General features: G+C 41.4%; 1 protein-coding gene across 2 annotated transcripts; it reads right to left on the minus strand.

The window, feature by feature from the left end:
* Positions 1 to 1,308: 1,308 nt before the first annotated feature.
* Positions 1,309 to 18,136, minus strand: gramd2b (GRAM domain containing 2B). Of its 2 annotated transcripts, none has more exons than XM_017306509.2 (14): positions 17,591 to 18,136; positions 15,615 to 15,737; positions 13,258 to 13,345; positions 12,490 to 12,559; positions 12,235 to 12,338; positions 10,304 to 10,399; positions 9,966 to 10,037; positions 8,926 to 9,015; positions 7,926 to 8,028; positions 6,998 to 7,138; positions 6,553 to 6,628; positions 4,226 to 4,330; positions 3,617 to 3,695; positions 1,309 to 2,542 (listed from the first exon to the last, which is right to left on the minus strand). In XM_017306509.2, the coding sequence occupies exons 1-14, from the start codon at positions 17,677 to 17,679 to the stop codon at positions 2,501 to 2,503; spliced, it is 1,278 nt and encodes a 425-aa protein (XP_017161998.1). In that variant the 5' UTR covers positions 17,680 to 18,136; the 3' UTR covers positions 1,309 to 2,500. The 2 variants fall into 2 exon arrangements, with proteins under 2 accessions (XP_017161998.1, XP_008417726.1); XM_008419504.3 differs by having other exon boundaries at positions 3,617 to 3,701; positions 17,591 to 18,135.
* Between the last annotated feature and the right edge of the window lie 6,751 nt (positions 18,137 to 24,887).

Raw genomic sequence — 24,887 nt, forward strand, 5'->3', positions numbered from 1 at the left:
CTGAAATTATCTGATGAATTTTCTGTTAAAACTGTCAAAAGTTACGAAACCAACATAACAAATAGGACGAAGAACATTTTTATATTCCATTTTGTTCCATCATCTCCCTCTTGAAGACGTGTTTTAGTTTTTAATGGATTATGGATATTTACAGTTTTCCAGATGAATCTTTTCTCCCAAATCATTTAAATAGTTCAGATTGCAGGCAAGTCAAACAGTTTTTATATTCCTGCAGAAAAATGTGTGGAAAATCAAAATCCTTCAGAAAATATGGAAACGAGTTGAACCTATTCTCATTTTATCACCAAACTTTAACATCCTCACTGATTAAAAAACCTTAAAATCTGCAAATTCTTTAACTTTTTTCTTCATCAGCTCCAGTTTTTTTATTTAAATATGAAAGGTAGTTGTACATTTCATTTCAAATTATTAATATATGTAGAAAGTTTTCTTCAAATGTTCATGCAGCAGATTAGTTTCTGTTGGTAATTGACCAGATGGTCAAACTAAAATAAGGAGAATAAAAATGAACCCAGGTTTTTAGTTTTGGTTTTAGTAAAGTATTTATGTTTCGCCTGCGGTTAAAGATTCCCCAGCTGAGCAGAAACGGATCATCAGCCGGGCTCAGTGGTCAGCAGGAATTAGGATTGACCCTGAGAAGAATCGCAGGAAAATCCTCCTCAAACAGCCGAAACCTCCAGACAGGAAACCGAAGACTGAAGCTGCTAATCATTTAGCCGACTTCGTCAAACTTCGGCCCTAAGCAGCTTCTAATGACCCACTTTTTAATCCTTCTGGTTTTCAATCAGATTAAATTATTAATCTGACAGAAATACTCAAATTTATTCGAGAAACTTCAGCAGCTTCTTTCCTTTAATCAACATTTTGTCACCAGTTCAGTTCAGGAAGCAGCAAACAATGAAACCACAACATCGTCTTAAAAATGGACAAATTACAAAAAAAAAACATTTTATTCATGAATAAAAATCAAAGATAAGTGGTATGTATATTTAACTGCTTTAAAGGTTTTCACATCCTGGATGTTTTATCTTTTAAATCAACATTTAGCTCTACTAACAACCGAAGTCGTGTTTAATATTTTAATCCTCGTTTTGCAGAAACTAGTTTGAATTTTGACATAAAAAAGTTTTTTGCTTTAGGAAAATGTTTGTTTGTTTGAAAAACTTTGTAACTGAAGCTTCAGTAAAAACTCAAACAGTCCTTTTTGTAAAAGCGGTGAAATAAAATCATGTTTGAAACACGAGAGAAAAAACAAGAAATGGACAAAACTAGAGCAAAAATAAACTTTTATTTAAAAAATAGATGATTACGTCCCAAAATGAATTCATTTCCCCAAAATAGCATTTATTCCTCAATAGATTTAATAAATCACAACATTTGAATGCATTAAAAAATTAACCCAGTTTTTGTCTGCACACATTAAATGTTAAATTATTTGAAATGCATATTCAAGTTTCCAAATAGTTTGAAATAAACTGAGTTTAAAACATGTTTGAGTAAAACACTGAATTAAAAAAAACACAAAACTGAAAAAACAAACATGAACCTGAAGTTATTCAGATTCAGCTACTAGAAATGTCCAAAAACTTGAGTAAAATCAGGAATAAATCTGAAATAATCATTTCCAGATGATTTTTTAAAAGTTTACTGGGTTTAATGCTGTAAGAAAAAAGACGTGAAAACTTTGGTCATTAGTTATTTAGCGACTAAGTCCAATTCTTTAAAGCTCCTGGCTGCTGTGCATATATTTGTTTCCACTTAGTCGTTTATTTTCTGTTTATTTTGCCTTTTAGAAAAAAAGAAAACAAGTTTTTGCCTCTATTTTTTTATAAAAAAAACTCACATTTTTTGATAAAAAAAGGTTTTGTGCTTCTATGAAAATCAGTCTGACATCACAAGAGTCACATGATCAACCACCGGATGTTACTGCTGCCGTAAACCATGAAGAAGAAGAAGAAGACAGGAAGTGGTTGGACGACGGCGGCGCTGCGTGTTTTTAACGACTTATTACAGGAACAAAATTATTCCTGTTTGATTTTAATCGCGTTTCTGATTTAATGGAAACGCTGCAATTATAAAACTCTGTTTTTCGACATTAGCTTAACATTAACACAGTTTAGCAAACATTTGTAACGGAAACGCAGCTACTGATTCCCACCAGCAGCTCCACCTTTGGAGATGTGTTTTGGCCTAGTCAAAGCCAGTTAATTGTTCTCATGGATCCAGTTTGGTTCCGATTGCTTCTTTACAGCTATGAGGTGCAGATACTTCTCCTGCAGGTAGAGGGCGACGTCACTTTGTTTCTAAAAGTAGGTGTCAGTTTCACTGCCTGCATGAATTTAGCAGAAAATGAGTCAGTTTACAGTTTGATCGATTTCTCAGGCCTCGGCTGCAGCAGGTTCCCGTTTTACTGCCTGCATAGAATAAATTAAATATTCACAGTTTATGTACAAAGCTCTCGTACTGGTTCCCAGTTCAGTCATGCAGCTTCTTCCAGCAGCCTCTGCAGATTCTTCTGGACCTGGAAACACAGACAGGCTGTCAGGACCATTCTGGACATGGAAACAAAACAACTGATTAGATTCATGTAGGTTAGATTTGATTATTGATACGATCGATATGATACTATTAATCGGTTCAAAAAGTTATGATGTAAATTATACAGTTAAATATTTTATGAGCAAAGTTAATCTGTAAGGTTTGAAGGAAGACATGCTACATTTAGTTAGAGCTAAATACTTAGCTCGCTAGCTAAATATTCAATATGGAGCTAAATATTTAGTTGGTTAGCATTTAGCTTCAAATAAATACTTAGCTCGCTAGCTAAATATTCAATATGGAGCTAAATATTTAGTTGGTTAGCATTTAGCTTCAAATAAATACTTAGCTCACAAGCTAAATATTCAATATGTAGCTAAATATTTAGTTGGTTAGCATTTAGCTTCAAATAAATACTTAGCTCGCAAGCTAAATATTCAATATGTAGCTAAATATTTAGTTGGTTAGCATTTAGCTTCAAATAAATACTTAGCTTGCTAACTAAATATTTAGTTTGGACCTAACAAAATACGTAGTTTGAAACTAAATATGAATCTAAACTGATATTTATAAACGACTGAATAAAATGTTGAAAATGAGCCGCCATCTTTTCTCCTTATGACAGACTAAATAATCCAAATTACTGCTGTTATTTTTTACAGTGTAACTGTAGAAGCGATCCACTGCAAACGTACGTCAGACTCAAATGTTGCTGTTTCCCAGAAACACAGTTCAGACTGAACAACGAGGATCGACTAACAGATCCACGGTTCTCTGGTCAGATCGCTGACTATTAATGATTGATTATTGCCAATCAGAGTTTTATCTGCTTTTTTACGTCTGTGAGTTGGACGAATAAAATTATTTCCAGAGATTAAAGGAGAATTTTGTGGATTGTTTAAAAGAAAAAAAAGCAAAACACACAAGAGAACCAGCAGATCTGTCGTTTCCAGTGATCCTCTGATTTCTGGAAAACTTTCTTAATTTGAGCCTCAGATGTTCAGAACCTGTCAATCATCAAGAGACGACGAGTTTTAATGGGATCAGGAAAAAAAACCTTCTCCAGCTTCAGCAGGTTGATGGCCAGCAGTTCAGAGAAGAGCTCCGTGTTCACATCAGGACTCCCAGAAAGGAAACTGCTTCTAGGAACACACACACACACACACACACACACACACACACACACACACACACACACACACACACACACACACACACACACACACACACACACACACACACACACACACACAGAGGAACATGGGAATCCTCTGAAAAATTCTGCATACATCAGCAAATATCTGCAGTTAAAGATTTCTGGACTTTTTTCTTTGCACCAAAAGTCGTCCAGAGTCAAAATTACTGCAAACAAAATGTAGGAAATCACAATTTATCGGACCGATACCGGCGGTGGTATCGGTCCGATAAGTAGAACCGGGCCGATGTTAACAAACCAAAGTTTATTTCCTTCTTATTGCTGTTTGTGTTTCAGCTGGTCTGTGACAGAGACGCTGCAGTGCAGAAGCAATGTGTGTTTTTATGGTGTGTGAAGTAGAGAGAAATATTTATAATGTTGGTAAAATTCAGTCTTTTCTACACATTTAAGTTTCTCAAACTAGATTTTTATTTAAAATAATTTGTTGAGATGATTGAGACTGAAACTCACTCATGATGCGTGAAATCGCTGATGGAGCCGAGAGCCGTCAGTTTCTGTTCCAGAGAAACGATCCTGAAGGCCAGATAGCAGGAAGACAGGACCAGAACGAGGACCCTGAGAGGGAACCGAGAGGGAACAGAGGGAGGAACCGAGAGGAGACAGAGAGGAGACAGAGAGGGAACCGAGAGGGAACAGAGAGGGAACAGAGAGGGAACAGAGAGGAGACAGAGAGGGAAACCGAGAGGGAACAGAGAGGGAACAGAGAGGAGACAGAGAGGAGACAGAGAGGAGACAGAGAGGGAAACCGAGAGGGAACAGAGAGGGAACAGAGAGGGGAACCGAGAGGGAACAGAGAGGGAACAGAGAGGGGAACCGAGAGGGAACAGAGAGGGAACAGAGAGGGGAACCGAGGGGGGAGCCGAGAGGGAACAGAGAGGGAACAGAGAGGAGACAGAGAGGAGACAGAGAGGAGACAGAGAGGGAAACCGAGGGAGGAGCCGAGAGGGAACAGAGAGGGAACAGAGAGGAGACAGAGAGGAGACAGAGAGGAGACAGAGAGGAGACAGAGAGGGAAACAGAGAGGGAACAGAGAGGGAACAGAGAGGGGACAGAGAGGAGACAGAGAGGGAACAGAGAGGGAACAGAGAGGGAACAGAGAGGAGACAGAGAGGAGACAGAGAGGAGACAGAGAGGAGACAGAGAGGGAAACCGAGAGGGAACAGAGAGGGGATCCGAGAGGGAACAGAGAGGGGACAGAGAGGAGACAGAGAGGGAAACCGAGGGAGGAGCCGAGAGGGAACAGAAAGGGAACAGAGAGGAGACAGAGAGGAGACAGAGAGGAGACAGAGAGGGAAACCGAGGGAGGAGCCGAGAGGGAACAGAGAGGGAACAGAGAGGAGACAGAGAGGAGACAGAGAGGAGACAGAGAGGGAAACCGAGAGGGAACAGAGAGGGAACAGAGAGGAGACAGAGAGGAGACAGAGAGGGAACAGAGAGGGAACAGAGAGGGAACAGAGAGGGAAACCGAGGGAGGAGCCGAGAGGGAACAGAGAGGGAACAGAGAGGAGACAGAGAGGAGACAGAGAGGGAAACCGAGAGGGAACAGAGAGGGAACAGAGAGGGGAACCGAGAGGGAACAGAGAGGGAACAGAGAGGGGAACCGAGAGGGAACAGAGAGGAGACAGAGAGGGAAACCGAGGGAGGAGCCGAGAGGGAACAGAGAGGGAACAGAGAGGAGACAGAGAGGAGACAGAGAGGGAAACCGAGAGGGAACAGAGAGGGAACAGAGAGGGAACAGAGAGGGACAGAGAGGAGACAGAGAGGGAAACGAGAGGGAACAGAGAGGAGACAGAGAGGGAACCGAGGGAGAGGGACAGAGAGGGAGAGAGGAACAGAGAGGAACAGAGAGGGACAGAGAGGGAACGAGAGGGAACAGAGAGGGAACAGAGAGGGGAACCGAGAGGGAACAGAGAGGAGACAGAGAAGGAAACCGAGGGAGGAGCCGAGAGGGAACAGAGAGGGAACAGAGAGGAGACAGAGAGGAGACAGAGAGGGAAACCGAGGGAGGAGCCGAGAGGGAACAGAGAGGGAACAGAGAGGAGACAGAGAGGAGACAGAGAGGAGACAGAGAGGGAAACCGAGAGGGAACAGAGAGGGAACAGAGAGGGGAACCGAGAGGGAACAGAGAGGGGACAGAGAGGAGACAGAGAGGGAAACCGAGAGGGAACAGAGAGGGAACAGAGAGGAGACAGAGAGGAGACAGAGAGGGAAACCGAGAGGGAACAGAGAGGGAACAGAGAGGAGACAGAGAGGAGACAGAGAGGGAAACCGAGAGGGAACAGAGAGGGAACAGAGAGGGGAACAGAGAGGGAACAGAGAGGAGACAGAGAGGAGACAGAGAGGGAAACCGAGAGGGAACAGAGAGGGAACAGAGAGGGGACAGAGAGGGAAACCGAGGGAGGAGCCAAGAGGGAACAGAGAGGAGACAGAGGAGACAGAGAGGAGACAGAGAGGGGAACCGAGGGAGGAACAGAGAGGGGAACGGTAACTGGAACATGAACCCAGAAACTCAGGAGAATAGCCCAACAAATATGACTGAAGTATCTTCAGTCATTGTGGACGGTGACAATGTGAACAGAAAGGATCTCCAGTAGCAGTCAGTCTTCAGAGAATCTGAGGAAGCTTCTGACTGAAGACTGTTGCTATGTGACATTCTCATGCTAACATGTTTTCCGTAACTTCACCAACGGGACCCATTATTATTCTCTCTCTGTGTGAATGTTTAGTAAACAAATCAGTGAAATATTAATTTGAATGAAAGAATGAATGAATCTTACAGAAACATGTAGATAATCAGCAGCGTGTTGAGAGAAACGGTTTTCATGACTCTGCTGTCGAACACGACCTCTGAACCTGGAAACAAAAAAAATTTAAATTTTTCTTTTTAAATTATTTTACTGATAATCAAAAAACATGGAAAACTTCAGAATCTAGTTAAATCAATCAGATATCTCAATCAAAATGAATATTTAGCAAAATGAAATTTGGTTTCTTCACCTAAAACATTAAACAAAAAAGATTCTGGAATGTTTTATCTTTGTTGTTAATCTTTTGGTTTATAAAGTTCAGCGTCTTTATCACAACATCCTGGTTAGAGTCAAAATGGCCGACGTTTTATTTTTGTTGTTGGACACACCTGACCACAAACGTTAAGACATAATTATTCCTTTCAGAGGATGAATCAGCAGAAAGTTCATCCGTGAACATGTGAGCAGAACTCACTGGACCGCAGCGAGTTCTGCTGCTTCTTGGTGCCGCTCTGCTGGTTCTGATGCTGCTTCTTCACTTTGTGCTTCTGCTCCGGAGAAGACGAGTTCCCTTTTTGCTTCAGGGCGTCCAGGAAGTGAGGGACGGGCAGGTGTGCTGGACAAAGATTTGGTTAAAAACTGAAAGTCATTTTTTGTTTTTCCACAACTTTTTATGTTAATCTGCAGATTCGACTTTTAACGGTTCTGTGATGACAGACGTTCCTCCGAATTATTGATGAAAACCTAGCAGATATTTCTGTAGAGCAAATTTAGACACGATGCTGCTACACACACTATTGGCCAGCATTTGCTTTAAATCAGCCAATCCAGGAGCAGCATTCATTTTCCTGGCCACTGATTGGTTGAATGCTGCGAATGTTGGCTGCATTAGTGCTCAGACAGTTTCACTCTGCATATTAAAGCATTTTCAGGTACATTTGGTGTTTGAACATTAAAATAGGCAGTAATAATCTAAAACTCCTGCGAATATTAGGAGGATCCACATTACTTTTTAAAAATACTGTTATTATTTCTTCTCAGTCAGAAATAATCCTTAAAGTTTTCATTTAAATTCCACTTTTAAATCATAGTAACTTGAGAACATTTCTGTTTATTTCATATTTTTATTCCAGTGCTTTAATCACTTGTGGTGTGCCTCAGGGCTGCATCCTGGGCCCACTGCTGTTCCTAAACAATATATGATGCTTCTGTTATTTTCAACCTTTAAATTGTTTGGTGCATCACATTCATCAGGCGTTCAAAGCTTCGCCCAGCGACTCCCTCCCACCTCACCACGACATCTGCTGCTCCTTATCCATGCTTTAGTTTTAGAGCGTCACGCTCTGCATGTGTGCTATGCATGCTGGGTAATGTGTAATGTAATCAGACAGACTAGACGGTACCGGCTATCTTATCGTAGTCTGGAGCCGGAGAGTCTGAGCTGCTGTTTTCCTCCAACTCCTGCTGTCTCTGCCTCACGACTCCGTCCAGGTCCACAAAATCCCTCTGCAGGAGAATTACACACAGCTGAGATAATAAAGGTCATATATATGAGAATAAGACTGAAATAGAAATCATTTTATGACTTTTATGACTTTCGTCTGGTAATTTTGAGTCTTTATTCTGATAATATTTTGACTTTTTTTCTTGTGATTTAAAAAAAAATTTTTAACTTGCACTGCAAACACTCAAAATCTTCCCAAGTAATGTTGGTCTAGTTTTCACTTTAAATATCTTAAGAAAACACAAACTTACAAGAAATATGAACTTTTATTAAGTCAATAATTCATTAATGTTGATGAAAATGTTCCAGTTCTATTTGCAGATAATTTCATTTGTAACGTGGGGAAAATGTCCTGTTAAAATCGAAATAATCTGCCAATGGAACTAGGACTTTTAAAATGAATATTAAGAAATTACTGACTTCAAACAGTAATTCCTCCTGTGTTTTGATGAAAAGTTTCCTGTCAGTGCAGGAAGTGTAAAAAGATATGTGCAGGAGAAGCTGAACCAAAATGTCTTCTCTCTGGACCCGATTCTCTCTGGACATTTTCCTGCCAAACTAATGAGAAATTAAGGCCAATCTATAAATAAACTAGGAAAATCTGAATAAATGAAAACATTTATGACTTGAAGTCGACTGTTTGGGTTTTCTAACAGGTTCAGGATGGATTAGCGCTGCTAGCTAATCGGTTACCGTCTCAATCCTGCTGCTTTAAAAGGCAGTGAAAACTGGTAATAACTGGTTTGAACTGGTTTCAACTGGTTTGAACTGATAATCTATCAGCCGGTTTGGTACGAAGCGGTGAGACGGACACCAGACTGGCCTGCTGATGATTCCCTCTGTGACCTTCCACAGGTCAGGCTGTAAAATGTTGAGTCATTTTGTGACCGCGAACTCACCATAGGAAAGGGGGTCAACAGCGGTGACCTCTGACCTCTGAAGCTGTGTGGAGCTGAGGAAGGAACCGGGCTGCTGCACGGACTCCTGCCCTGTGAACGTCAACACACCCAGACGCTTCAAATATTACGACTCTGAACGTTTTAATAAGTTAATTTAGCGTCGAAATGTTCAAATAAAGCAACAAACTGAGAGAAATCTGCCAGTTTACATCAAATAATTGGTTAAATGCTGAGTTTTCATGTCTCTGTTACACAGGAAATTATCCGTTTGATTCATCTTAAAAGCCAGAATATTATTTTAAAGTAAAGAAAATTTATTCCTAAAGCTGCAGTATGTAACTTTAATAAAAATATGTTTTACTCATTTGTTGAAACTGTGACTGTGTTCTCCCAGTGCTAACTAGAAACAACCAATCAGAGCCAGGAGGCGGGTCTTAGCGCTGTCAATCACCCTCCTCACTCTCTTTTATGCTGCAGATAGCATAGCCTGCCTCGGATGCTAACGCTAGTTAGCGTAGCCACCGACGACAGTGGAAAAATGTTTTTCCTGTAGCGTTAAGTAAACGAGGATGATGGACAGCACTAAGCCCCGCCTCCTGGCTCTGATTGGCTGCATTTCTTCAGACAGTAATAGTAGCTCAGGGAGGAGTTCGATCTTTTCACAGATCATCTGTTGAGTAACGATCTGTCACACCAATTTTAACAAATATGTAAAAAAAAAACAGACTTTTTAAAATAAGAATTTCATGGTGCAACTTTAAATGAACTTTTCTGATTAGAATCTAGCTTTTAATTTCTAGCTCCTGTTCTAAAGTGTTTCAGTTGCTGCTTGTGACTATTTTATGAAGGAATATTTCAGTAAAAACTACATTTATAAAGTATTACTCTTTTGCTTGATTTCAGTTAAAGAAAAAAATAAAACTGACATGAAACTATCAGCTACTGAAAGCCAGAATGAAGCTAATCTGCTAATTTCCCTCATTGCCTCTTAAAAACATCGCCGGTCTCACCGCTTACTGTCATGCACTACTCCGTCTCACCTCTAGGTGGAGACAGAGTGACGTCAGGAACTTGTAGGTGTTGTCTCTGGACAGGAAGGAGACGAACACGTACTGTGGCAACAGAAGAAGAAAGTCTGCTCACCCACTAGTCAGTATCAGCTGATTATCGGTTATTGAACAGGAAAATGATGATCACTTCAATTTTTAGAGGTACTTTTTAAAAGTAGGGGCTAGTGCTGCGAATCAGCTGCTGCTGCTGCACCACGATGCAAACATGGGATGATGTTTTGTTCAGTTTGTCTAAGTCGATGTGTGTCTGTCCCTATCAAATAAACTTTATAGTAGAGTGAGCTGCTTGGACGCGTTTGATTTCTCACTCTGTCGTTGGTGGTGGCGATCACCAGAGCGTTTGGCAGCAGGATGGCGGTTTTGGTCTTTTTGATGTTGGTGATGGACATCACTGGGACGGCAATCTGAAATAAAAATTTAAAAAAATAGTTTTAGCTGATCCACATCTGGAGTTGGTTTAATTTATAAAGTAAAACTACTTCAGGGATTTTAGAATGTTTGAATTTATTTCAAATTTACTCTAATCAACATTGAATACAGAATATATATGATTTAGTTTTGTCCAGCCTGTTTCTGTAATAAGTGTTTATTTTTTGCTCTGCTTTCATTTTACTGAAGCTTGTCTGTAAAAACTATTCACTCCTTGGATGTTTGGCTCTTTTTATTGCATTTATAAATCTATCATAATCAACAAAATTCAACTTTTTTGACCAAAATTTACAAAAAAATGCCCCAAAAAACTATAAAGTCAAATTGAAGTAAAGCTTTTACAAAGTAATGACACTTAAGCTATAATATTTAGGTTTTTGCATAAATATTCACGCCGTTCCAGTCAGTGTTCAGTGATTGCACCTCTGGCTGCCGTCCCAGCAGGAAGTCTGTGTGGATCAGACAGTTTTCCTTCCTGCTAAACTGTTGGTAGGAATCAGCTGTGAACAGGCCAGGGCTTTGACTAGGCCACTCCAAAACCATCTCTGTGTAGCTTTAGTTGGACATGCGTTAAATGGGTAAATATTTATTCAATTATTTTATGTTAAATGTTTTGGATTTCTAAATTATTTTGTAGAAATTAGCTTTCATTTTGGCACTAAAGAATTTTTTGGAGGTACATTTTAGTCTTTTTTTTTAGTTTTTTATAAAAATGTCTCAACAAAAAGTAACATTTGCGTATACTATGATATTTATCTGACTTTTTACTTTGTCTTTTAATGAAACTTTTTTGAACTGCCTTGTTGCTGAAATGTTCAATACAAACAAACTTGCTTGATTTGATTGATTGATTGGGGAAAAAACAAATGTTGATCATGATTGATTTATAAAAGCAACAAAAGGGATCGAAGCATACAGATACAGATATTGTCCTGATTTTGGTTGTTCTTCTAGTTATCCTGTTAATGAGTCCCAGTCTGCTGTCCCAGTCTTCCCAGTATTTAACCAGCTCTGCACAAAACGTCTATTTGCTATTGAGGTGTTTCCATTAAATAAGGAATGTGATTAAAATCACACATGAATAAGTTTAAGTGTTAAATCTTTTTAAAAAAACATGCCGTGCCTCGTCCTCCTTCTACTTCCTGTCTTCTTCTTCTTCTTCTTCTTCTTCTTCGTCTTTTCTACTAGTATTAACATCCGGTTGTTGACCTTGTGATTCCTGTGGTGTGAAAACTGTTTACATTGCAGTTCTGCGAAATAAACTGATTTCAATTCAGAAAAAAAACCCTCCTCATCCCAGCGCCAAAACTTTTTATTGGAAAAAGGTTTTATTTTTTTCTCAAAATTGCTGTTTCCATTAAGCTAAATGGAATTAGCTTCCATTAAGCTAATTCCATTTAGCTGCGCAATGTAAGCGCAGCTTCTGCTTCCTGTTTCTCCCTTCGTGCATTTGGTTTGCTCTCACACTCCGATTCTCCTAAGCTCTGGTTTTATTATTTTTTATTAAAGTTTCATAATCATCTCCGCTAACGCCGGAATCCATCATCACTATCCGTGGATATTTGACCGTTTTTCAGCTCAAATTTACTTTAATTGTTTGGTTTCCGGGAACGGATTCGGTTTTTAGTTTATAACAATATTTGAGTTGAACCAGAACCTTTTAGTTCCCACCAGAACTCTACTGTAACAGGGTGTGTGTGTGTGTGTGTGTGTGTGTGTGTGTGTGTGTGTGTGTGTGTGTGTGTGTGTGTGTGTGTGTGTGTGTGTGTGTGTGTGTGTGTGTGTGTGTGTGTGTGTGTGTGTGTGGTACCTTGGTGTCTTTGCCAAAAACCTTGGAGTGGAAGCAGATCCAGTGATCGGAGACGAACATCCGGCCCTGGTACAGGATGTCTTTCTGCAGGGCGCAGGTGTAACCTGGTGGGCAGGTGAGCAGCCTTATATGTAATATAACATTTAAAACGGAATATTTCAGCTGTTTTACGTCATCCTGGCTCAATAAAGACGTTCAGCTCTGATTTAAGGTTCATTTAAGGTGGAGCAGAGAGTTGTGACCGTTCAGACTCACTCTGTCGGAGCTGCTCCTCTTTGCTGATCTCCTTAAATATTTTATGGTACTGACAGTTGCTCTTGGAAAGCTGCAACACAAAGAAAACAGCAGTGAGAGCTGACCGGGCGGCTTCCTGTCGAAACTTCACCGAGAAACGACAAATAAATGTCACTGAGACAGAAAACTGGAAGGAAAAAAATTATAAAAATAACAGAAACTGAAAAGTTTTTACTGATGAATTGGTAAAATATTTTAGTTTTGCTTTAACTGCCATCCATCCATCTGCTCTTTTCCATCTTATGTGATCACTTGTTCTTTGCATTAGCACCCCTACATTTATAAAAATATCATTTATTTGGGTAAAAAACTTTTTAATAAATATTTCATGAAAATGTTCTGGGGAGACGATATGAATGCAGAAAGAAATGTCTGCAATTCATTACTTGATTGATTAGTCATTAAAAACTATGCTGCTCCATCATCCTCCTATTACTTCCTGTCGTCGTCTTTGTGGTTTCTGCCAGTAGTAACATCCTGTTGTTGATCATGTGATGCAAATAAGTGTTTCCATTGTAGTTTTGCAAAATAAACCAATTTAACAAAAAGAAGAAAGAAACCGTTGCACCAAAACTTTTGATCAACAAACTAGAGATTTTTCTACATTTACTTTTTCCCTTTAGGCAAATTTATTTTCAGAATGTCAAATTACACAGTTACCTACTCAATGGAAATGCAGATATTGATCGCGGGCCTGGACAGAACCAATTAATAACCGATCAGACTCACCTGGCTGTAGTGGGACTTCTTCCTGTCTATCTTGGACTCTGGGTCGATCTGGACCTGAGTCAGCATGGAGTTGTCTAAAGTTTTTGACCTGCAGAGAGAATTATTACCCAAGATAAAAAATACAGTTTATTCCTCCCTACGTTGCTCTTCACTTCCAACAATGCTAACTTAATGCTAATGTGGTTTATAGGTTTAAATAAAAACATCTCTGCTTTAAATACACATTAACATAAATCCAACATGGACACATTTCTGCTAATGAGCTAACTGTGACGCCAACAATACCTTTAGTGTTTGTGATAACTTTGAAATATTTAGCCGTATTAGCATTAGCTTATGCTAATTACTGTGTTGTTGCGCTTTAGTGTTAGCAGATAAATGTTTGTGATTACTGCCTGAGGTTTGGGCTCCGTTGGTGTAGCGCCCACATGCTAGCCTATTAGCATTATTGCCTAATAGGCAATAATACACAGATATCAATATAATAGTCATATTTACATCTGTGTATTGATCTCCTTCAATGCTACATAACCTGGCTATTACTTCAGTCTTTCAGAGCATTTGTTTCAGTCCAAAATCTGTGTCTTTTCCATATTTTATTGCAAAAATGCTAAAATATAACTTGGCCAATATGCTATGAGGCTAACACTGTGGATGCTAATGGTTGTCCTGGGTTCAGTCTTGAGCTGTTTGCAGGATGTCTTTCCCTCCTGTCATGAAGTTCACCGCCGCCAACAAAGGAGGCATAAAATAATGAAATTCACACATTCAGTGAGCAAAAAATCTGTTAATTTCTTCTGCATTTTATGCAAAATAACTTTTTTATTCTAGCGCCAGATGGATTTTTAGGCTTCATCTTAATATTCAAAATTATGTTTAAAATAAAAACGTTACATAAACAAGCTGTGTGCTGTTAGCACAGAAAACATGTTTTGTGTAAATGACTTTATGAATATTTATATTTCTATAAGATAAGAAAATACTAGAGGTGTGCTGATTGATCGGCCACCGATCATAATCGGCCGATTTCTGTGAAAAAGTGATCGGTGATCGGCGATCATTGGCTCTTGTTGCCGATACCGATCACCTGCATGTCATTTCTCAGCCTGCCTGTGCAGCTGGTCTCCTCTTTCCTTCACTCTGCACAAACGCGCAGCAACAAATCCTAAGCGATGTGGAACTATAACTATAACGCACTGAGTGAATGGGGAAGTTTGCGTGTTGCGGCGGAAAATTGAAGCAGGTCAAAATGTATCAACACAACGAAGCTAATACGGCATAAAAACAATGTTATACTTGACGGAGTTTGGCTACATCGAGGCTCACTGCAGTAAAAAGACATATGGAGGATCAGATAGCAGGTAAAGCAGCGCACAGCTACAAACACTCACCCGGATTAGCATGACGGTCAGAAAGCTAAACAAATAAAATGATTTAAGTCTTGGAGCTGCGATGTAAGACGCTGGTTCTCGCTGTTGAACCGCTGCTACGCTACAGGTAGTAATATTTCACAGACGGAGCGCCGCTTCTGCTCCACCTGGTAGTGACTCTCACACCGAACCTCTGCTTAAAGCTGCAGCATCTAACCTAAAAAATACATTTTACATACGTATTAAAACTTTCTCTGTCCTAACATGAGACAGATAATCTCTGAAAAATAATCGATCTCCTCCCTGCTCTGCATAATTACTCCACTCAGTCAGAAACAGCCACTCAGAACTAGCAGTAATCAGCTAGCCGCCATGCTAACAGGAAGTTTTCATTCAGTAACTCAGGATTGTTTATTGTAATGGATCCTGTATTTGCCTTTGAATGTTAAGTTTTATACTTTAATTTTTTGGCAATGTTGAGAGGTTTTATTTTGGCTCTTTGCATAATTTAGCCTCTTCAGAGCCTCCATATGTTATCAGTCTGTTAAAGATAGTTTTACTGATAGCAGGACAATTTGCACAATGCTGTTTTTTTCTTGGAAAAAGTTATTAAAAACAAGTTTTTGTCTAAATTAAAGTGAATTCATGGTTCCTTTTTCCACATAATGTAACCGGTAATGCTTATGATTAAAAAATAATAATTATGTGATCGGTATCGGTGATCGGTATCGGTGATCGGCCCTCTTGGGTGATCGGAATCGGTATCGGCAGGAAAAAACCTGATCGGCACATCTCTGGAAAATACTTTCTTATCCCCATAGGTAGGAAATTTAAGCTGTGGCTGCAGAAAGTGGACAGAAAAAAAAAAGAAAAACTGAATAAAAAACTAGAAGAATTTACATATATGTGTATAATGTTGTAATATTGGGGATCCTTGCTCTGTCCTCCCAGTATGTTTAATTAAATTTAATAACCCATAGTGGATACCTGACCAGCTGCGGTTTCTTCCTGCCTGTCGGCTCTAGTTGCTCCTGATCTGCAGCCTGCAGTGATTCTCCCACCATCCTGCTGATTTTCTGATGCTCCTCCATCATATCTTCATCATCAGAACTGGACATAAACGAAACAATAAAAGCAGAAAATATCAACCTGCAAAGAGCCGTTCATCATGCAGCTTTTATGCTACTGTGCATCTTAACTGACCAATTAGCCTGGGTTCATTTTAAGACGGTTTGTTTTTAAAGGTAGCTCATTTAGAGGCGTGGCTTCAGGTTTACCTGCAGATGAATAAATAATTCATTCACCTGGCAGCGGCTAACGGCTGCAACATGAATCCTCAGCGTGGATCCCGAGTCGCTCAGAGCAAACAGGTTTTGTTCCTCAGCAGGTTTAGTTTTTAAGTTTCTTAGTGACATTAATGATGTTTTCTGCGGATTTTCTATATTTTAAAATGTCACGACTTGCAAAATATTTTATTTTTATCTACAGTTTTGATGAAAAGTAAAAACTTTTAAGTGTTGAACTTTCATAGATCAGATTTCCATCTGATCTTTGCTCTGGTGGAAAAACCACAGATGGTCCTGGAAGAGGTTCCACCTGGAGGACGGTTTGGTCCACAGATCTTTATGGTTGTGTTCTTCAGAAAAAAAAGACAGCAAAACTAATTAAACATCAATAAAAACAATAAAACAGAAAGAAAAAAATTATAAAAATACAAAAATAAAAAAAATTAATCTAAAAAAGGAATAACAAAGAAGGAAAAAGTAAGAAAATCAATAGAAAAAACACCAGAAAAAAGAAGGAAAAGTAAACTAAAAAAAACACAAAGAAAAACTAATAAAAAATAATAATAATGAAACATAAAGAAAAAATAAAAAAGCAACGAATATAAATAAAACATCAACAAAATGTAAAACAATAAAATAGTAAAATATGTTAATTTTAATATTACAAAATAATTGAACAAAAAATAAAAATAATTTGGAAAATGAAATTAAAAAAATAAAAATATTTACAATAAAAAATCCAAATCAGAATTAAGAATTTTAAATACATGCATAGAAAACAATAATAAGGAACTGCGAGGAAGCCCAGATGGACCCGAATGTTTTGCTGCTGATTCCAGAGAAAATGGTTCTGCTTCGTTTTGCTGCCGGCTCCAATCAGCTGCTGCCACAGGCTCTGCCCTGGCGGCAGCTGGACTCTGTTGGATCTCTGTTGCTGCCTGAACTCCCTGATGCTGCTGCTGCTTCAGTGGAGGTGATCATCAGTTCATGAAATGTGTTCGTCTTCCAGTGTTTTCTGTTGACAGGGGGATTTCCTCTCTACTGTCTCCACATGCTTTATTCAGAACGAGATTGTTGCAGAATTTACACGCTAATCTAATCAGCGCTGTTGCTCCAAGCTGCTCAGGGGGAGGGATTGTTGCACAGTCAGCAGCTCGATGCATCGACTCGTTTTCTCAGGTTTTGTTTGTTTTGTTTGAACAATAGATGGAACTTAAACTGGAATGCAGGTAAAATGTCTCTGCGTACGAGTTTATGATTGGATCATTCTAACTGAACTGATGCAATGAAATAACATCTGAAACAAAATGCAAAACCATGAGAACTTTCTGCACACAAACTGAACCGGCAAAGTTTGCAACATGCATTTTGTTTTGTTCAATTTGTGAAAAGAAGTTTTTAAGCTGCTGAATTATCATCATAATCATAAGTTATTTGTTGCAGCTCCGTTAATGTCTGCAGTTTTATCGAAGACATTAAATTTACAAAGTTTAATCAAAATCAGGATCTTTTCTGCAGCAGCTTCCAAAGTCTTGGTTCACTTTCCATCGTGCAGCTTCTGCAGAACTCAAACTTCACTTTCCAAATGGACTCATTAAAGTAGCTTTTAGCCCCATAAAGCAGAGATAATAGCCATACATCGGCGGTAAACACGGATCTTTGCTCCCCTGAACTCACTGATAATCTCGGCCTTGCTTGGCGGCTCCTCTGCTGCTCGTCCTGACATCCTCCTGAGACGTCTGCTGCTCCACGCATTCCTCCGTCATCTCAGCCTGGACGTCCCGCTTCCTGCCGCCGAGCCGAAAGGTGAGCCAGCCGAGACTCTACCTGCACCCCTCCGTCTCACATGTCCCGGCCAATCAGGCTGCAGGATGAGGTGGTGTGTGTGTGTGTGTGTGTGTGTGTGTGTGTGTGTGTGTGTGTGTGTGTGTGTGTGTGTGTGTGTGTGTGTGTGTGTGTGTGTGTGTGTGTGTGTGTGTGTGTGTGTGTGTGGAAACCTTTGATCGGTGACATTTCACCCTGCAGTGTTTGGAAACTAAAGCTTCATCTTTTTAAAAAAGTGAGCAGCCTGGAGGTGAAGAGGGGAAACTCAGTGAAGCTGCTTCCTCTTCCTCAAATTACAGCAACAACAAAACATTTCACACAAAAACAGGCTGAAATCTGGACCACATATCGCAGATAGATGGGGGAAAAGAGGACGACCGTTCTGCCAAAAAGCTTAGATTTTCTAAAAACAAAACATTCTGAGCTCCAAAAGTGAAAACTTTGCCACAAAATCTGTGAAATTTTTATTCTCAGAAATTATTTACAAAAACTTTTGCATTGTTTAGTTTCAAAAGACAAAAACTTACTAGAAACAAAATCAGAAAATTTGAGATTAGTCCTAGAAACCTCAAATTTTCTACAGAAGCCTTGAAAATATTTTTAGCTCCAAAAGTAAAAAAAAAACTGCTTGAAAAAAGAAACTTTATAATATTTAGATTAATTTCTGAGCTCTAAAACTCAAAAATTTGTAAGTAAAAACTCAGAAATTTTGAGGCTAATCTGAAGTTTTCGAGAAAAAAACCATGAAATTTCTGAGCTGAGTTGAAACTTTTGGATCAGATCAGAACCGGAGAGCAGAAATAAAACCTGTTGCTGCTGGTGGATTTTTTTAGTTTCTGTTTATTTACGGTCTGATGAACGAACTTCAGCCCCTCACAGATTCAACCTGATGCACTTTGAAACACAAACAGAGACGAACCTGCAGCCAAATCTTTACTCCACAACATTTTGAATGGAGCCTGAATCATAAAATCTCCTTCAGATTTTTCCTGCATTTCTGCTGCCAGAAGGAGGCGACAATTTCTGCACACCTGCTCGTCTTTCCTGATGATTGAACTGGTCCTCCACCGATTCACCATCACATTCTGCCCAACATCCTCCAACCACTTCCTGTCTTCTTCTTCATTTCTGCCAGTAGTAACATCCAGGTTGTTGATCATGTGACTGAACTGAAAAAACGTTTTCAGTTCAGATTTGCAAAATAAACCAATTTCCATCTTGCAGCTTTTTTTTTAACTGCTGTGTTTCCCTTCAGCAAATTTATTTCCAAAATGTTAACCTGTGTGATTATCTGGCCAATAGAAACGCAGCAGCTTTTCAGGCTCAGAAAAATTTTGGGAAACAAACTTCCTGCAGAAAAAGTTTGATAGACACATTGGTGTCGCTGCAGAAGGTTTAGATCAGTAAATGTTTTGTGGATCGGCTCATGTTGCACCATAACGCATCAGGAACTCTGTTCCAGAACGCGGCGTGCCGCTCAGCCTGAGCGTTTGTCTCAGGTAAACATGGCGGGGCATGTGGGTGGATGACCTTTCACCCCGACCCCTCAGACTATCTGCTGCTCTGTTTGTTTGCTTTGATAGCTGCTCCATTTGCTGCTGCCCTAATTATCAGGGTCCTGTTTCTGCAACAGGCTGAAGCTGCTGGACAAACTCACCACTTTTCCTCACGTTCTTCTTCTCCTACTACTCTCCGTTTTGCGTTATTTGCTGGCGTTTCGATCCGTTTGACTGTGAAACTGATCAGTTCTTCTCTTTCTTTTTTGTGAATCAGTTCAGTTTCTGTATTGCAGCCCCAGGGGGGAAATGTTTTGCATTTTAAACACGACAGACTGGCGACCTGTCCAGGTGACCCCGCCTCTCGCCCGGTACGCCAGCTGGAGAGGCACCAGCACCTCCCGACCCCACTGAGGGACAAGGGTGTCAGAAAATGGATGGATGGACACAGAGAACAACATAAAAATACATCAACAATATCAAAAACAGACAAAACACACATCTATAAATATATAAAACTGAATTAACTTCAACAGGTGAAACCTTTGCTCTGTCTGCAAGCAGCCAAATTTATTTTAAATTATATTTATAACAACTGAACTATCATAGTTACTTGATTATACTATAAAATATGATTATGTACTTGAGAACACATGGTACTGCCACTTTAAGAGGGTTGTACTATTATAAAATCATCTGTTCTGAGCTGTAATGCTGATTGATTGATTTCTCTTCCGTTTCCTGAGTTGCTGAGCGAAACGTCTACATGGAGCCGACACTAACTAAACAGAATCAGGTGAACCGACCAGTTCTCCTAAACCGGTTGGTTTCCACACAAAATGAAACCGATTGTTTCGCAACAATCTGCAGCTTTACAGGAGCAGCAGTGAGGAAGAGATAAGAGAAAGCTCTCCGCCTTTCATGTTTATGAAAACTGGACCAGTGATGAGCAGCGATCTGACCTGGTCATGTCCTGGGATCCAGCTGCAGAAACCGCTGCTGACCATCATCCAGACTGTTTGGCTTTAGTTACTGTCCCACCTGATAACGTCTGGAGACCGTACTGTTGTTGACGGGGCGTGGGGAACCACACTACATCTGAGGGAACTTAGTCTGAGATGATGGTCCAGGAAAGGTTTGAGTCTTGTTGGAGTGAAGAGAGAGTTTTTTTATTGTCCTTTTCAGAACAAACAAGCTGCTTTTGTTTTCATTTGTCTATCAGGATGGTGTAAGGTTGTAATTTGGTAAAATATGAAATGGGCATATTTTGTTTTTTTATGCTTCCCACATGTGTGATGATGAACCAAACTTTGAGAATCAGAACTGATTCTTTTGCTAATCGTCGTCTGACTGGATTTTCTTTGTAACTGGATGTTGCTGAGCAGATTTCTCGCATCTCAATGGCTCTGGATGTGGATATGCTACCGTGTTTCCCCGATAGTAAGACGTAACGGGGGTTTCAGGGGGGTCGGCTAATATAAGCCGTCTTACTTTCGGGGAAACACGGGGGCATTGCCGCCTCCTGCCCACGTCCGCGCCGTCCCCCTCTCCATACGTCACCGCGCCGTCCCCCTTCTCCATACATCACCGTGCCGTCCCCTTCTCCATACGTCACCGCGCCGTCCCCCTCTCCATACGTCACCGCGCCGTCCCCCTCTCCATACGTCACCGCACCGTCCCCTGCACTTGTCACTGCCGCCTCCTGCTTAAAATACGGTAATACAATACTGTTCAGGTTGTTAATAAATGTTAATTTTATGGTTAAAACAAAAAATTCGACAATTTTTTTCCAATATAAGACATACCCCGAAAGTGAGACATAGTGGGGCTTTTGGGGATAAAAAGAATAAGACACTGTCTTACTTTCGGGGAAACACGGTATTGGAAATTATCTAGAATATTCAGTGTTTTTGTTCTCTTTCCTCTTCTGGTTGCTGTTGTGTATCTGGCTTGTTTTTTTTTAGTGGTGGTGCTGCTTTTGTTTGTGATATTTGTTTATTTCTGGGTGCAAGTGGGATTCAGAGGGGGGATGTAACAGTGTTTAGGTTGTAGAATCCCACTTGCTTTATGTATCAGTGCAATGGGGAAATAGCGCCCCCTGTCTGTGTGGCTGATTACATGCTGCTGGCTCCTGTACTCAGGCTGTGAAAGCTGCACGAGAGGCAAGTTGCATTCTTCAGCACAGAGTAGAAAAATGTTAGCAACAGATAAAACATAAATTTAACTATCTAAGACAAACAGGGTGTTTACTAAATGTCTGCCTGGCACCAATTTGTGTACTTTTAGTTCTGTTAATATTATAAAACACTTCATGAGCCAAGTTAAAAACTAACATAATGCTAACATAATGCTAACATAAAGCTAACATAATGCTAACATAAAGCTAACATAATGCTCTGCTGTAGTGAGCTGAGTGAAGCTGATCCCGATATGTTCAGGAAATAAACTGCAGATCACCCAACTCACGACTAACTCAGGGCTAACTCACGACTAACTCACGGCTAACTCACGGCTAACTCACGGCTAAATCACGGCTAACTCATGGCTAACTCACGGCTAATTCATGGCTAACTCACGGCTAACTCACGGCTAACTCACGGCTAACTCATGGCTAACTCACGGCTAACTCAGGGCTAACTCACGACTAACTCACGGCTAACTCACGGCTAAATCACGGCTAACTCATGGCTAACTCATGGCTAACTCACGGCTAATTCATGGCTAACTCACGGCTAATTCATGGCTAACTCATGGCTAACTCACGGCTAACCCATGGCTAACTCACGGCTAACTCATGGCTAAGTCACGGCCAACTCACGGCTAACTCACGGCTCACTCATGGCTCACTCCTTGTCTTCATTAAAAAACTACACAACGCAGTCGAGGGGTGACTTGGACCGGCCCGGTTCAGTGGAGTGAAGCAAAACCCGGTTACACTAAGACCCGCCTCCGGGCTGTGATTGGTTGTTTCTGAATGGAATCGGTGTTTCTGCAGACGGCTGCAGCAGCACAGGGAGGAAGTTTGAGTCAAAAGTGTTTCTCCTTGAAGCTGCACAGTGGAGCAGTTGGTAGAGCTGTTGCCTTGCAGCAAGAAGGTTCTGGGTTCGATTCCCGGTCTTTCTACATGGAGTCTCCATGTTCTCCCTGTGCATGGTGGGTTTTCTCCAGGTACTCCGGTTTCCTCCCACAGTCCAAAAACATGACTGGCAGGTTAATTGGCCTCTCTAAATTGTCCCTAGGTGTGAGTGTGTGTGTGCATGGTTGTGTGTCTGTGTTGCCCTGCGACAGACTGGTGACCTGTCCAGGTGACCCCACCTCTCGCCCGGTACGCCAGCTGGAGAGGCACCAGCACCTCCTGACCCCATTATGGATGGATGAATGTTTCTCCTTGAACATTTTCACAATAACTTTTTAAACGTGACTAAACCTCGTTACTAAGCAACGCTTTGTCCTGATCAAAGACCCAATAATGACCTATTTGTTTTTTTCTCTGACCTGAACCTTCAGAGCCACATAAAGGCAGTTACAAAGTCGGCCTTCGATCACCTGAAGAACATTTCCAGGATCAGAGGACAGATGTCTCAGTGAGATCTAGAGAAACTCGCTGACTCCTGCAGCAGCGACTTCACAGGTCTGACTAACAAGTTAATGATCCGGATGCTGCAGTTCTGACTACAACCAGGAAGAAGAGACACCACCCAGCTCTACATCACCCCGTTCTACACCACCCAGCTCTACATCACCCCGTTCTACACCACCCAGCTCTACATCACCCCGTTCTACACCACCCAGCTCTACATCACCCCGTTCTACACCACCCAGCTCTACATCACCCCGTTCTACACCACCCAGTTCTACACCACCCAGTTCTACATCACCTGGTTCTACACCACCCAGCTCTACATCACCCAGCTCTACACCACCCAGCTCTACACCACTCAGTTCTACACCACCCAGTTCTACACCACCCAGTTCTACATCACCCCGTTCTACACCACCCAGCTCTACATCACCCAGTTCTACACCACTCAGTTCTACACCACCCAGTTCTACACCACCCAGTTCTACACCACCCAGCTCTACATCACCCAGCTCTACATCACCCCGTTCTACACCACCCAGCTCTACACCACCCAGTTCTACACCACCCAGTTCTACACCACCCAGTTCTACACCACCCAGTTCTACATCACCTAGTTCTACACCACTCAGTTCTACACCACCCAGTTCTACACCACCCGGTTCTACACCACCTGGTTCTACACCACCCAGTTCTACACCACCCAGCTCTACACCACCCGGTTCTACACCACCCAGTTCTACACCACCTGATTCTACACCACCCGGTTCTACACCACCTAGTTCTACACCACCCAGCTCTACACCACCCAGTTCTACATCACCTAGTTCTACACCACTCAGCTCTACATCACCCAGTTCTACACCACCCAGCTCTACACCACCTGATTCTACACCACCCGGTTCTACACCACCCTGTTCTACACCACCCAGTTCTACATCACCTAGTTCTACACCACTCAGTTCTACACCACCCAGTTCTACACCACCCGGTTCTACACCACCTGGTTCTACACCACCCAGTTCTACACCACTCAGTTCTACACCACCCAGTTCTACACCACCCAGTTCTACACCACCCAGTTCTACATCACCTAGTTCTACACCACCCAGTTCTACACCACCCGGTTCTACACCACCTGGTTCTACACCACCCGGTTCTACACCACCCAGTTCTACACCACCTAGTTCTACACCACCCAGTTCTACACCACCCAGCTCTACACCACCTAGTTCTACACCACCTGATTCTACACCACCCAGCTCTACACCACCTGGTTCTACACCACCTGATTCTACACCACCCGGTTCTACACCACTCAGTTCTACACCACCTAGTTCTACACCACCCAGTTCTACACCACCCAGTTCTACACCACCCAGCTCTACACCACCCAGCTCTACACCACTCAGTTCTACACCACTCAGTTCTACACCACCTGGTTCTACACCACCCAGTTCTACACCACCTGGTTCTACACCACCCAGTTCTACACCACCTGGTTCTACACCACCTGGTTCTACACCACCTGGTTCTACACCACCCAGTTCTACACCACCTGGTTCTACACCACCCAGTTCTACACCACCTGGTTCTACACCACCCAGCTCTACACCACCCAGTTCTACACCACCTGGTTCTACACCACCCAGTTCTACACCACCTGGTTCTACACCACCCAGTTCTACACCACCCAGTTCTACACCACCCAGTTCTACACCACCCAGTTCTACACCACCCAGTTCTACACCACCCAGTTCTACACCACCCAGTTCTACACCACCCAGTTCTACACCACCCAGTTCTACACCACCCAGTTCTACACCACTCAGTTCTACACCACCCGGTTCTACACCACTCAGTTCTACACCACCCGGTTCTACACCACCTGGTTCTACACCACCCAGTTCTACACCACCTGGTTCTACACCACCCAGTTCTACACCACCTGGTTCTACAGTCCTTCACTGAGCGAAGAGACTTTAATTCCTGCTGGTCGTTTAAAAATCACTGAAGTTCTGCTGTTGTTATATCAACCTTCAGATCTCAGGTTCTTCTGGTTCTGGTTCTGCTC

The sequence above is a fragment of the Poecilia reticulata genome, chromosome 9 (assembly GCF_904066995.2).
Source record: "Poecilia reticulata chromosome 9, P_reticulata-male-v2, whole genome shotgun sequence".
NCBI classification, from domain to species: Eukaryota; Metazoa; Chordata; class Actinopteri; order Cyprinodontiformes; family Poeciliidae; genus Poecilia; species Poecilia reticulata.

Excerpts from the sequence above, each read along its gene's own strand:
- gramd2b (XM_008419504.3), bottom strand. The coding sequence starts at position 17,679 with ATGACGGAGGAATGCGTGGAGCAGCAGACGTCTCAGGAGGATGTCAGG. Across the intron at positions 12,560-13,257 it reads AGAAGTCCCACTACAGCCAG|CTTTCCAAGAGCAACTGTCA; the intron begins GTGAGTCTGATC and ends TTTGTGTTGCAG. Across the intron at positions 3,702-4,225 it reads AGCGATTTCACGCATCATGA|AAGCAGTTTCCTTTCTGGGA; the intron begins GTGAGTTTCAGT and ends GTGTGTTCCTAG.